The sequence below is a fragment of the Mesoplodon mirus genome, assembly GCF_964341445.2.
Source record: "Mesoplodon mirus genome assembly, chromosome: 3".
Lineage (NCBI taxonomy): Eukaryota > Metazoa > Chordata > Mammalia > Artiodactyla > Ziphiidae > Mesoplodon > Mesoplodon mirus.
In genome coordinates this window covers 199,319,023-199,333,979 of record NC_138978.1, presented here as the reverse complement: position 1 = coordinate 199,333,979, position 14,957 = coordinate 199,319,023, and the positions used below count along the sequence as shown (strand labels likewise).

The following is a 14,957-nucleotide window of genomic DNA, read 5'->3' as shown; positions in this document are numbered from 1 at the left end:
CGGGACGGGACGGAGCGTCCACCCGTGGGCCCGGCTTCTCCCCCAGACCCGTAACTTCCCGAGGGAGGGAAGGGGCTCTGGCACGTAGTCAGTGGTCAGTGGGTCCCGGCTGGGCTGGGCCGTGAGGACGAGCTCCGTCCCCCGGGGGCCGCCCCGCCCGGCCCGGGGGCGGGCGCTCAGCACGGGCTGGGTGGGGGTGGGGTGGGACTCCTTTTCCTCGCCGTGGCGGCGGAGGCGCGCGGCGGAGGCGCACGGCGTGGCTGGCGCGGCGCGGCGTTGTCGGTCGGTGTCGGAGTCGGAGTCGGAGTCGGAGTCGAGTCGAGTCGGAGTCTGAGTCGGAGTCTGAGGAGCCGGAGTCTGAGGAGCCGGATCCGAGGCTGAGGAGGAGGAGGAGGAAGAGAAGAAGGAAGAGGAGGAGGAGAAGAAGAAGGATTAGGAGGAAGGCCAAGAAGCCGGAGGAGGCCGACAACCGTCGCTCAGCCGCGTCCGCGGCGCCGCGAGGATGGAGGCCCCTGGCCCGCGCCCCGCGCCGGCCCTCGGCGGCCCCGGCCCGCTGGGCGAGTTCCTGCCGCCGCCCGAGTGCCCGGTCTTCGAGCCCAGCTGGGAGGAGTTCGCCGACCCTTTCGCCTTCATCCACAAGATTCGGCCCATAGCCGAGCAGACCGGGATCTGCAAGGTGCGGCCGCCGTCGGTGAGTCTCGAGCGGGGCTCGCGGCCGGCCGGCGGGCGGCTGGGCCTCTGCGCGGGGCGCGGCGACAGCGGACGGAGCGCGGCCGGGGTTCGGATCCGGACGGAGAGGCGGCAGCACCGCCGGCACCGGGGTCGCGGCCGTGCGCCGGAGCCCGCGGGGCGGAGGGCGGGCTGGCGCGGAAGCCCCCGAGCGCGGGTGCGGCGGGTGCGGGGCGCCGGGGGTGCGGGGTGCGCGCCCCGCGAGTTGTCGCGAGGAGGAAAGTTTTCAATATGGCGGCGGAGCCCCTGGTCCTTTGTGTGGAGGCGGCGGCGGCCCGGGCGGCTTCACCTGGCGCCCCACCCTCCGGCCCCGGACCCCCCGCCCCGGCCCGGACCCCTGGCGGGCCCCTCGGGCCGGGGACTAGGCGGGGCGACGGCGCCTGACGGGGGCACCGCGGGCCGGGCCGAGCGGACGTGCCGAGGGGGCGTGAGCGTGGGGTTCGGGGGGCGGCCGCCCAGAGGCTCCCCGGCCCCCGCCCCGAGAGCTGCCCGCGGCGGGCGGTGTCAGCCCCGAAGGCGGAGGCCGCCCCGCGTCCCGAGCCGGAGCGGAGGCCCTCGTGCAGCCCCCTGCGCGGGTGGGCGTGAGGGTGGGTGTTCCCGAAACGGTCACCAACGGCTGCAACGTCGACGGAGAAGCCCTGCCGGCCCCTGCCCCTCCCCTTCCCTCCCCCCCCTCCCCTTCCCTCCCCTCCCCTTCCCTCCCCTCCCCCTCCCCTTCCCTCCCCTCCCCCTCCCTCCCCCTCCCCTCCCCCTCCTTCTCCTCCCTCCCCTCCCCCTCCCCTCCCGTCACTTTCCCTCCCCCTCCCCCAGCCCCCGGCCGCAAGCTCCGGACCCCTGGGCTGTGCCCACCTTTCGGACCGGCCGAGGCGGCCTGAGCAGTTGGATGGGCCGGGACCGTTGGCCGGAGGTTTAACTGCTTTTCCGACAGTTTCAGAAGCTTCTCCCCGCTCCGCCCCCGCTCCCTCGGAGGAAGCCCCCCCTCCCGCCCCTTTCTTTCTTAGGCTTGCTCTTTGTAATGACGTTGGAGTTGAGGGGTTCTGTGCGTAACCGCTCAGCTTGGAGAGCTGTGTCGAGGGAGATCCCGACTGAGTCTGTCTGATCCCAAGTTCCCCCTCCTCCCGAATTGAAACGTGGACTCTATATTGGAGTTTATCTTGGACTAGTTTGAAATGGAGATGAAATACCTGTCTCCGGGAATAACTGGTCAGTTAGGATGGGGGAGATGATTGAGAATAGACGCCTTTCTCTCAAGAAGTAGGCAAGGTTGATTGTGGTTGCTTAAGGGAAGTGCGTGTCGGTTGGAGCGCAGAGGCCTGCAGAAGTTGTGCGGTGATTGGGGCCAGGGTTTTAGTTGTGGAAGAATAGGGCATGGACAGGTAGCACCGGAGCTTTGTGTCAGCGTTAGGGACGGGGACTATGAATAGTCCGCTTTTGCATCCATGGGCGTCTATTCTGAAACTAGGCAACTTGAGTAAGTTCTCAGTAGCCCAGATGTGCGCAGTCGGTTGCTGGGAGTGAGTTGTCCTCCATGTTGGTATTGTGGTGCACTAGGGCTGGGGTAAACCCTTTATCTACTTTCTTTTCCTATTCCTTTTGTCGGGCTCTTTTCCTAAAAGGATAGTGTTGCTCTGGTTAGGTTTGGCTACTCATTTCAGCATCTTGGCCAGAATATTAATGGTAAGCTCTGCAAAATGTGTGATCTGACTGCCTTTCCCCATTCTGAATGTCAGACAGACGTGATGGCCACCATTTTGTATTGAGAGTGGTACTTACTACAGCCGAGGAAGGGTATTAAAGAGGCACAAGTAAATAATCCACAGACATAGCCAGGGCTCTGTTTTGGAGACCTCCTTTGTGTGGAGGAGGCTTGCTTCCTCCTTTGTTAAACAAACTCCTGTGCCAATTGGAAAGAGTTTGGGAGTATTTCTAGTTGATATCACCGCAAAAAGGGAAACCTTTCCAGAAGTTGTAGCTCTTGAAGAAGGGTCTTGTTGGAACAAAGGGATCTGAAGAGATGGAGATGTAAACACAGTCTTTGTTTTAGAAACCGTTTTCTTTTAGAAAGCTAACTGTGAACAAGTGGTTTCATATAGTTGAAATAAAGCAACAACAAACCAAGAGATAAGAAATATTTTCCATGGCGATAGCTCTATTAATGCCCATGTTTCTAGATGATTTGTGACCACTAAGTTTTTGGAATACAAGTGACTGTATTAAAATGGGGATTGGGTTTATTGGTATTTTATTTCTCGGAGATAAGGGGAAGAATTACAAAGCATTTCTATTTTCTTTTGTCCTTATCTTTGCATCTTTAATTAATGGTACTTAATGTAGCTTCAATTTATAGCTGCTTCTTAGTGATGGTCCTAAACTGCTTTGCTACTGAAAACTTGAGGTTCACAGAAATTTGTTTGTGAAAATATAGTAAGATAAATATGATAAAATGTAATAAAATCAAGAAGATGTTATTCAGATCCTGAGTTATAAGTTTAAAGAGGGTAGTAAACAAGCCTATTTTCAAATTACATCAAGTATGTAGGATAACTAGGCTTGTTTCCTGGACTTTTTTTTTTTTTTTCCCCAATTTACAATTAATTTGACTTCTGGTTTGTTACCTTTAAAATGCAAATTTTCATTTCCTTCTTGAGGTACTTAGATTTATTTTTAAGGACAAATTATATTTTCCATGTCATTTTGTGGTATTTGGAGATGATTAATTTTAGGGGTGTAACTATTAGGCAGAAAATAGTGGACTGCTCAGTAAATACTTTTCTCAGTCTCTCGAGTTTGATAGGAATATATGTGGTGGCTTCAGTAATTTACTCCGTTGCTCTCAAACATGTAACATTTGGCCATAGATAGGCAGATTCCACAAATTTCTTCTCTGGAGGTGTCCAGACATTAGAGATTTAAGTCAAACCCCAGATGGCACAATAGACACATTTTTCAACTTTAACTTCCTGTGGTCATTAGTTTGATCCCTTAGGCTTCATAGCCAAAGTGTAAAACTTTCAAATGTTCTAATACAGTCAGTGTCTTAATCAGTCAGTGTCTTTGATTGAGCCTGTTGGTTCCGCCCTTAGAGCATGAAGGAACTTAAAGATACTTCTCTTTGTATGGGGGGAGGTGTGAGTGATACAGAGCTCTTTTACTCTCATTCCAGCCCATCATTCTCCCTAATGTTAGGTTTGCTTGACTGTGGCCTAATCCTCTCTGTTGTTTTTCCAGTTTCTTTGGTGTCATGAAATTTTTCTCTAGCTGTGCTTCCTTGCCACCTTAAACCTTTTAATATTTGGGGGAAAAGCGTATCAATAGAAATATCCTTGAGCAAAGGAAGAACTTATCATTGCTTTTTAAAAATAACAGTTTTGTTTAGACATAATGTATCTACCATACAATTCATCAGTTTAAAGTGTGCAATTCAGTAGTTTTTAGTATTTTCATGGAGTGTTACAGCCATCATCACAGTCAGTGTTAGAACATGTTTCTCGCCCGCAAAAGAAACCCTGTACCCAACTGTAACTAGTTTTTAAAGAGAAATTTACAACTGTACCTCTCGAAAGAAGAACTTTTTTTTCTCACTTGGTAGGAGGCTGGATTAAGTCCTACAGTTTTAGTTTGTGTCTGCCTTAACGTAAAAACAAACTTCATTTGTTGTAGTCTTTGAATGGGTGATTAGCCAAATGTGACTTTGCCAGTGGTAGATTGGTCACACTCACAGGCATCCATCTAGCTGTAATTCTTAGTGAACTAATCAACAAGTTAATAATAGACTCTTAGAATGGAATGTGAGTGATATTGCAAATATATGAAACAGCTTAAGGTTTACATCCCCACCCCCACTGGAAAAGTTTCCTTTCCTGTGGTTGTAGGATTTGTTTTTAAACATGCAGTCTAAACCTTTTTTAAAGAGCAGAATGACTAGAGAATTGCCTTTGAAGAGTCTTAATAAATGTTCTGATTTAAAGCTGGGGTGTTGAGTTCATTATTGAGAGACACTGATAAGAAAAATTAGAGAAAATGATCAACCCTCGGTTTCATTCTTTGTCTCTAAGGTCCTTAATTTTTTTTATTTCTCATTGATTGATCAGTAGTAAATTCATTTACTTATTTGTTTAGTTTGAGAGACAATAGCAAAGTCCAGGATGCTCACAATACTTTAATATAGGCAGACAGAAATCTGCCAGTGAGAGAATTTTCTTTTACAAAGGCAAAAATATCATTGTGAACTATTCAATTTAAAAAAAAAACAAAAAGGAATCTGGTTTATATGCTGTAAATGGGAGCTTTTTGCAGGCTTTGGTAACCTCTCGTTGTTTTAATTGGGCTACATTAAAGTTTGGTTGTAGAAAAGGATAGAGGGAGACCTCATGCCCCCAAATGAAAGTGCTGATTAATTAGGTTCCTGGATTTAGGTTCCACGAAGCCTACTTGTGTATCTCTTGGCAAAGGCCTAGATGAGTTTAAAAACCAGTAACCTGGAAAGACCTTGCTTTCCTCATTGTACAGTCCTTGCATTGAGCTGGTGGTGTGATTTTTCCTTTCTAAGAGAATTAGATATTCTTTGGAGATTATGCTAATATACCTGTTTTATGTGTAGAAGATCATTGCAGTCTCAAAAAAATTTTTTTTAATAATGTGGAATAAATGTTCGGAACTGAAGGACTGACTATACTTTCAGAAAGTTCTAAGTTTGGGTCCCTTGAAGAGGAATCATCAGAAGCACAGCAGTGAGTCCCTTTGGGGTGAGTGGGTCCGTGCCATATCACTGGGCCACTCCCATTTACTTTCGATTACTTAAGGTTTGAGAAACTAATAACTGGATTTTAAAATCTGAGTTGTGAGAAACTTGTCTAAGACATGAGAATTGTATGCAGCTTAACAAGGATTTCTTAAGTATTTATCAACTGCTGTGTCCTAGCATGGGATTAAAGAGAAAAATGAGATATTACCTTTGTACACCTAAAACAAATTCTTATAAAAATGCTTTTTCTGTCATTAACTATTAGATGAGTTCAGTGGTGACTTTGCTTTTTCAGTTTCCAAGTTTATGAAGACTAATGGGGAGAAGCCGCCTCTAGGGCAGTGGGACATTTCTGTTTCATAACTGTAAGACGGAAGAATTTGACTGGATGTATTCTTGTCTTTTTAAATTTTTTTTTTAAACATTCAGAATTGTAATTGTAGACCATTCCTCTTAAAGCATCATTGCCATACGCCTTTGGACATGGCCTAGAGTCATCCCATCTGTTCCTCTGTTTTATTTCTTTTAATCATTTAAGTTTTCTTTCTGGACTTAGGACCAGTTACTGTGCTCTGCTAGAGCCTTCATTTCCAGGGTATAAATGACATTTTTTAAATTATGAAAATAATTCAAGCATACACAAAAGTGTAGAGAATATAGTCCCTTTATGTATTTTCCTGGGTGTAGGAGGGCGGAAAGCAGAGCAGCAGTGTTGGAATTGAGAGCAAACTGGTGACCTCAGGTGCAGAGAACAACTTGGCTTAGCTTTTGTCTTACTCAGGGTGAGTGAGATTTGAGCAATTAGGAATGAGCTTTCTAGCCTTTAGTGAGAGATGGCCACTCTTTGCCTAATCAGGATGGGAACTGGATTTCTCAGTCTTTACAGGGCCTTTGTTGCTTTGTGACACGTTTGTTGGAGCCTGTGTGGGAACCTGACCGCTGTCAGGCCAGCTCCTGGATGCAGAGGCGTGGTGGTCGGAGGTGGTGCCCGTCTGTTCCCTTTCCTGCCCTTGGTCCATTTTCCTATCTGACGTCATCTCAGCAGCATAGAGCTGGGAGTCAGGAGTGACCAAGAAGTAGAACGAAGTCCCTTCTGGAAAAGGAGTTTGAAGGAAATGAGAGTCAAAGGGTCTAATGTGTGGCTGGTCAGGATGTCATTAGGTTCACTTTACTGTGAAGATGGTGGTTCCACTTCCAGCCTCGATGATGCAGTTCCTGTTTCAGCAGAATTGCTGACGAACATTTAAGTGACCTCAAATGTTCAAAAGAAGTGATTTAAAAGTCAGGCCATTGAAAAATATTTTCTGTAAATAACCCCTTAACATCTAAGCACTCTCCTCCCCAAAATAATAAATAACTTCATTTTTCAGGAACTAAGTTAAACATCACTAGGCAGAAGGTGACATAATAAACGGCTTTTTTTTTTAAGCTTGTTGATTCCATTTCACTTGGAAATGTTATCTTACAACTGATGTAAATTTTAAGAAATATTTTGCAGGGATAAAAATAAGCTTTATCAAGGGGAGTGTATGTGGATTTTTATTTTTTTCTATTACATAAAAGAAGGAGTGTTTCTAAATTTTTTTAAATGAGTGGGTAGAGTCTTGAATCTAATACCATCACGACCTTGGACAAAGTCATTTTTTTCCAATGTATGCCTTCTTATCTGCTCTAAGGAGATCTGACACTGACTTAGAGCTGTTGTCCAGATTAATTGATGGATTGCAGGGAGCTTAAATTCCAAAGCTTTTACTTGCTCGCTGCTAAGAAGGGTCTGGGGACAGATTTAGAGAGACGAGGGTTAGTGCCAAATACATATCCCTCATTTCTCCTACAGCGAAGGGATTTTTAAAAGTGAAACTTGAAAAGTCAAAAGCCCAACATCAAAACTAGAATATACAAAGTGTAAATTCTTCTGTTGGTTTAGATGAAGCTTTTCTGTACCTGGATGTTTTTTTAAATTAGTTGAAATAAAAAAATTTTTTCAGGTAGAGCTGTTATAAATTATTTCAGAAAATTTGCAGTGTATGTCTGTTATACAGGTAGGAGTTTGGTAAGCTTTGTGTTAAGAAGTGTTTAAAATTATTTAATTTCCCCTAGTGTGGGAGGGCTGTGATGCTGTGGAAGCCCTGCAGATGGAGAGCATTATATTTTGTCTAACATAATTTAAATAGTCCCAATTCTTGCCTGAAGGGTTAGTAGATTGAGTCTTTAATAAGTTGCTTGTAAAGTGAGGAGAAAAGTAGAAGAGGTGTCAGGGAAAAGGTTTATTTTGGTCTTCAGGACAGAGCCCGATTATATTTTATTCTTTTTCTAAGAAGTAGGCAGACTTTTAAATTTTTTTAAATAAAGCTAATTAGAGTTTCTATATGATCATACAAATTTGGATTCACCGTGTTTTTTTGTTCAAATATGTTATGGGATCTCATAACATTGCTTCTTAGGTGGACCCGTATATATTGTATTTCTACTATTGTGGCTTTTTTGTTTTTGTCTTGAATCAAGCAATTCACTCAATACGGTTTTCTACATGTGTTAAAACACTGTCTAGTGGTGTACATACAAAGTTTTAAAATCTTTAAAATGTTGAAAGTGTTTGTTTAGTTGCGAGCACATAGCTAGGCTGAGCTTCTCTTCCCAGGTATGTTCCTTGTGTGGCCCTAGGCAGATTTTTGTGCATTCCTACATTAATTCTTGCCACTTCAGAGCTTGATCAAATTGTAGTGTTAGAGGGCTTCCCTGGTGGCGCAGTGGTTGAGAGTCCGCCTGCCGATGCAGGGGAAGCAGGTTCGTGCCCTGGTCCGGGAAGATCCCACATGCCACGGAGTGGCTGGGCCTGTGAGCCAACACAGCCAAAAAGAAAAAGAAAAAAAAAAAAGACAAATTGTACTGCTAGGGATAAAGAGGGACATTTCATAATGATAGATAGGTTAGGATAAAATGTTATATTCAAACAATGGAGTGCTACTTAGCAATAAAAAGGAACAAACTACTGATACATTCAACAACATGAATGAATCTCAAAAACATTACATTAAGTGATGGACATCTTGCAGAAAAGAGCACACATTGTACCGTTCCATTTATTTGAAGCTCTAGAGCACACAATATTAATATATGATGGAAAAAAAAATTGTCGTGTTAGAGAACTAAGTTTAAACCTGAATGTGTTTTCAGCCGTTGGTTGAAGCTTTTGTTAAGCATGCGTTCCTGTGAGGCATACAGATACCTGAACATGGCTGTCTACTCCACTGCTAACTCCAGGGACAAAGGACAAATCCTGTCAAAACCACATAATTTCAAGGTCTTTAAGGCAGGATCCTCCCAATTTTCTGTGCGGTTGTACCAACTCATCATTTGGTGATATTTAAACCAGATGGGAACATGTCACCCTTGCCAGGCTTTAACTTGGATGGGGAGAGTGAGGATCTCTTAGGATTTGTACTCTGGTGTCTTTTTATTTGTGGGACAGGGGGTGAGGCCATGGAGATGAGCAAGGTCTAGAAAGAATTTTGGGACTATAACCTCCATTTTGTAAAATTCCAGATATTCCAAGCTTTTTCCTCTCCCAGAGAGGCTCTTATCCAATATTTTGGACAAATTGAGAACAGCCACCAGATTTTCCAGCGGAAGGCTGGCTTTGGGGATTTGTGTAGGGTGTGAGTTTGGGGTTTTTAAAGATTGTACTTAATGGCAGCCCATTCTTCTGGGTTCCTTTCTATAAGTACTTTTTTTCCCCACTGCTAACCTTGTGGCTTTTCCTGTCTTCCAAGTGTAAAATACATCCTTGACTTATGTTAATAGATAATTGCTCATCAGATTTTTTTTGAGGGGAACAGGGTTTAAAATTTGATTTAGGATCCAAGGTAATTTATTTTTGGCAGTTGGTATTAGCTAGCTAGGACATGAAAACTTGCAGAGAATAGGGATTTCATGGAAAAATCGTGGAGCAGGAATCCACACATTTGGCTTCTGGTGTGTGTTCCATTATCTTCATGTTATCCTTGAGCTTCCAGCCTTGAGGTTGGATTTTCAAGGTTTTATTCCGTTAACCTGCCTTTTTTTGTTTGTTTTAATAAATTTATTTATTTATTTTTGGCTGCCTTGTGCTGTGCGCGGGCTTTCTCTGGTTGCGGCGAGCGGGGCTACTCTTCACTTACGTGTGCAGACTTCTCATTTTGGTGGCTTCTCTTGTCTAGAGCACGGGCTCTAGGCACGTGGGCTTCAGTAGCTGTGGCATGTGGGCTCAGTAGTTGTGGCTCACAGTCTCTAGAATGCAGGCTCAGTAGTTGTGGCACACAGGCTTAGTTGCTCTGTGGCATGTGGTATCTTCCCAGACCAGGGCTCGAACCTGTGCCCACTGAATTGGCAGGCGGATTCTTAACCACTGCGCCACCAGGGAAGCCCTAACCTGCCTTTTAAAATGAGGATAATTCTGGCCCTGCTTTACATGATGAGGCATAAAGAGGTAAGTAAACATGCTCAAGGTCATGTGACTACTAAGTGGAGGAGCCTGATACGAGCCCACACAGTACTCTTAACCATTACTTATATTGCCTATATCCACATGAAATTGGGATTACATGAGACGGCAGATGGAAAATTATGAACCTTTTTATTCTTTTTTTTTAAATTGAAGTGTAGTTGATTTACAATATTGTGTTAGTTTCAGGCGTACAGCAAAGTAGTTCAGTTATATATATACTTTTTCAGATAATTTTCCATTATAGGTTATTACAAGCTATTGAATATTGCTCCCTGTGTTACGCAGTAAATCCTTGTTGCTTATCTATTCTATGTATAGTAGTTTGTATCTGTTGATACCATACTCCTAATTTATCCCTCCCCGACCCTCCCTTTCCCCCTTGGTACCCCTAAGTTTTTTTTCTACGTCTGTGAGTCTGTTTCTGTGTTATACATAGATTCATTGCTGTTATCTTTTAGATTCCACATATAAGTGATGACATATATTTGTCTTTGATTTACTTCACTCAGTATAATTTCTGGGTCCATCCATGTTGCTGCAAATGACATCATTTCGTTCTTTTTTATGGCTGCATAATAATCCATTGTATGTATGTACCACATGTTTATCCATTCATCTGTTGGTGGACACTTAGGTTGCTTCCATGTCTTGGCTGTTGTTATGAACATTGGGGTGCATGTAGCTTTTCAAAGTGTGGTTTTCTCCAGATACAGGCCCAGGAGTGGGGTTGCTGGATCCTATGGTAACTCTGTTTTTAGTTTTTAAGGAACCTCCATACTGTTCTCCAAGTGGCTGTACCAATTTACATTCCCACCAACAGTGTAGGAGGGTTCCCTTTTCCCTTTTGTTAACTGAGTTCTTGCTGCTAAGGTAGGATTTTTTTTTTCCACCTGTGCTGTGCGGCTTGCAGGATCTTAGTTTGCTGACCAGGGAGTGAACTGAACCCGGGCCCATGGCATTGAAAGCGCCGAGTCCTAACCACTGCACTGCCAGTGAATTCCAAGGACAATTTTATAGATAAGGAAGCTGTGCTGAGAGATGTTAAATGACTTGTCTAAGGTGACACAGCTTTTAAAGGACAAATTAGGGAATTCCAAACTGGCTTTTTACTTCCAAGTTCAGTGTTCTTCTTTCTAATATGTGGTGGCCAGTGGCTCCTTTCATAGATCCCAGAAATTAGCTGGGCTTTTTGGGAAGGAGAGTGTGATCTTCCTTTGCTTCTTTGTGGTTATCCTAACGCACTGAAGGAAAATCAGTACTAGAAAGCTGCCCTTATGTGATACCAAAGTACAGTACCATTTTGTTTTGTCTGTTATAGTTGCCTGTAAAATGTAATTATAAAATTTTAAGTAAACCGTGTGCCCTTATTTTTTAACTTATCAATGTGTATGAGCTTGGCCATTCCATATACTTTTGGTTGGTTGGCTCATTTGTGTGGAAACTCCCGGCTCATCAATTTCAGTGACCACTTAGCGTCAATTGGAAGAATATGGAAGAAGCTCCTCTGGCCATTGGAAAGGTCAGCTAGGTTTGAGAACTACTGGTTTAGGTGATTCCCTGATGAGGTTTAGGCAGCTGTTAATATAGGGAAGTTTCTTACCTGTTGACTTTGAATTAATAGAAATTCTCAGCTCCACTACAAGAAACTAAGGAATCCTTTCGGTCAGTTCTGGTGAATGAAGAAATGGATTGGGTCCTTGGGGTTGGTTATGGGTTCAATTCAGTACATTTATTGATATGTCAGTAAGTGCCAGGAATTGTGTTAAGGTTCTGCAGTTTACAGCTTTGACTTAAAGGAACTCATAGTCTGCTGGTGAGAAAGACCAGTAATTATATAGTAGGATGTGTGCAAGTAATGGAAATTGTATATAGAATGGTTGAAGATATGAGGGTTGGGGGGGTGTGGAGGTGGGTGGAGTATGGGGAGAGGGGGCAGCCTGGGGTTATCTGGGAAGGCATTAGGTTAAGGCAGGTTTAGGGAGGAAATGGGAGTGTAGAATGAGAGTGAGGGTCATGAGAACTCGCAGAAACACCAACATTTAAGGACTAAAGAGACTCTAGTTGGAGGCCGCAGGAACTGTGCTGGGAAGCCAAGGGGAGAAAATAGCTGGTGTGTTGAGCCTGTATCTCAGACTTACATGACTTCTCGGTGACGATTTTCTTAAGTCTCAGCTGTAGACACAGCTGTAAAATCCTCTATTTAAAATCTGGGAAAGTAGGTAATAGAAGAGTTTTTATAGTGTGTCCCGTTGATACCAGGCAGCCATTCAAATGAGGACCAGTTTTATCAGGCTGGAACTTCCTTATATTTTAGGTTAAAGAGGGTCATCTTTTAAATCAAATTGATTATTATTATTTTTGGCCGTGCCGCATGGCTTGCAGGATCCTAGTTCCCCCACCAGGGATCGAACCTGGGCCCTGGCAGTGAAAGCCTGAGTCCTAACCACTGGACCTCCAGGGGATTCCCCAAATTAATTATTAAATGTGGCAATAAATGTGAAAGAAATAAGATAGTGCTCTCTCTAAAACAGTAACACTGAGATACATTATAAATTTATTCTAAGAGTTTTTTGGACATGAGATTGATTTATCTACCATCCTAAATTGGGCTTGCCTGTGTAATAGTACACCCTTTTATCTTTCATACAGGAGATCTAGCCTTGAAGCATGGTCAGAATTAGAGTATACTGAATAGACTATCAGGTTGTCCTTGTGTAAATATTAGATGATCGGCAGTGGGATAAACAGCAGCTTCCTAGCAATTCCAGTACAGGCTCAGGCTTCAGTCTTTTACTTCAGATATGGCTATTAGGGATCATATGTGTTCCAAAATTATTTCGACTTTTATTGCTAGACGTAGAGTTAATACATCTTAATTGCAGCAGGGCTGAAGAGCTGTTAAATATTTGCTTTTAGTGAAATGTATGGCTTACTATTTGTTTCTTCTTTGTTTGTTTGTTTAGTGCAGTTGCAAATGTGTCTTGAGGTGGAACATCAAACAAAACAAAGATTTAGTATCTTCTCTGAGGCTCAGGCTGATGTTCATTGTCAGTACTGTCCCTTTCCCGACTTTGATTTTGAATCTCCAGGGGTGACCACCGGTTTGTCAAGTACTAAAGGTGTAGAGCAGCAAGTGTTTACAGACCTGATGCGGCCTTAAAGTGAGGGTGCGGGATGTTTAACTTTCCCTGCCCTTGGCGCCCAGGTAGGTGTGGGTGTTGCTGAGTGAAGGTGGAGGGGGAAGAGTTCAGCCTCGTTCCTAAACCCCTTCCCCCTTCCCCAACAAATCTTTTTTTTTTTTTTTTGACAAATCACTAAAATTTATTTATTTATTTATTTATTTATTTTTGGCTGCGTTGGGTCTTCGTTGCTGCACGCAGGCTTTCTCTAGTTGTGGCGAGCGGGGGCTACTCTTCGTTGCGGTGTGCGGGCTTCTCGTTGCGGTGGCTTCTCTTGTTGTGGAGCATGGGCTCTAGGCACGCGGCTTTCAGTAGTTGTGGCTCGCAGGCTCTAGAGCGCAGGCTCAGTAGTTGTGGCACACTGGTTTAGTTGCTCCATGGCATGTGGGATCTTCCTGGCCCAGGGCTGGAACCTGTGTCCCCTGCACTGGCAGGTGGATTTTTAACCACTGTGCAACTAGGGAAGCCCCCTCTGTGAATTTAAAAGGATACTTCCATTATAGGCTTGATGAGACTTTAGGGATATGCCAAAAATCTGTATGAATCACTCCAGGTAACTTTGGTAGTTATCTATTAAGGACATTTTGGAAGAGTAAGATGGCCTCCATGTGATCTAGTTATTCCCTCTTACTGTTTATAAACCAGATTGTACTTAGCTTGTTTGTACAGAGGGGCCTGGGAAGAAACTATTTCTTTGAGGTTTGAGAAGCAGTATCAATGGGAGGACTGTTTTATATCAATATTTTCATATGGCTTTAACAATAATAAATTTAAGTCATTTAGAGGTCACATAAATACAGATTATCATTTCCAAGTTTTATTAAAAGTGGTGGGAAAAGAACTTGTTGGGACTAATGCTTTAATAACGAAACACCATGACATGCCTCTATGTATGTATTTATTTATTTTTGGCTGCACTGGGTCATAGTTGCAGCACGTGGGATCTTCCATTGCAGCATGCGGGTTTAATTGCCCCACGGCATGTGGGGTCTTAGTTGCCCAACCAGGGATTGAACCCACATCCTTTGCATTGGAAGACGGATTCTTAACCACTGGACCACCAGGGAAGTCCCGACATGTCTCTTTTTTACTGGTGTATTTTCATTTACTAATAGATGGTCCATAGAAACAATGCTTTGCCTTCCCAAATACTTAATATTCAGCAATTAAAACATTCTTTTAAACAAGAAGTTGTGTAAAACTGAAAACTGGCTCTTACCAAGCCCCATCTATAGGAGTTAAAACTTTAACAAATGTTCTTATTCCTTGGTACTTATTATCTTAATACAACTATCAAAAGTCTGTGTATATTAGCAAATGATTGCATTGGTATTTTCACGTTCTTTTTGGTGGTAGGACTTTAGGGAAGACTGGGTTGCCATATAGCTTTTCTAAAAACGTTGGCATTACACAAACAGGTCAAGAAATCATTGTTAGTGAATGGAGAAAACACTTGAAGGGGCTGCTTTTTCGTTTTGTTTTTTGTTTTTTGCGGTACGTGGGCCTCTCACTGCCGTGGCCTCTCCCGCCGCGGAGCACAGGCTCCGGACGCGCAGGCCCAGCAGCCGTGGCCCACGGGCCCAGCCGCTGTGGGATCCTCCCAGACCGGGACACAAACCCACCTCCCCCGCATCGGCAGGTGGACCCCCAACCACTGCGCCACCAGGGAAGTGAAGGGACTGCTTTTAAAATCTGTGTGGACAGAGTTCTCTGGAGAGCCAGATTGGATGGGGAACCCTGTAGGGGTCTGTTAGTTGTTTCCAAGGTTTGGGCTGAGGACTCTTGGAGAGTTCACAGGACCTTTTCAGCAGGTCCGCAG

The 14,957-nt window shown here is 44.3% G+C and overlaps 1 protein-coding gene across 1 annotated transcript in view; it reads left to right on the top strand.

Moving 5' to 3' along the window:
• The first annotated feature begins 360 nt into the window (after positions 1–360).
• The window catches only part of KDM5B (lysine demethylase 5B), a 71,979-nt gene continuing 57,382 nt past the window's right edge, over positions 361–14,957 (top strand). Inside the window, exon 1 of the mRNA XM_082613540.1 lies at positions 361–691. Within this exon, the coding sequence (XP_082469666.1) occupies positions 503–691 (189 nt within the window). The 5' untranslated portion in view covers positions 361–502. The remainder of the gene's footprint in view (positions 692–14,957) is intronic.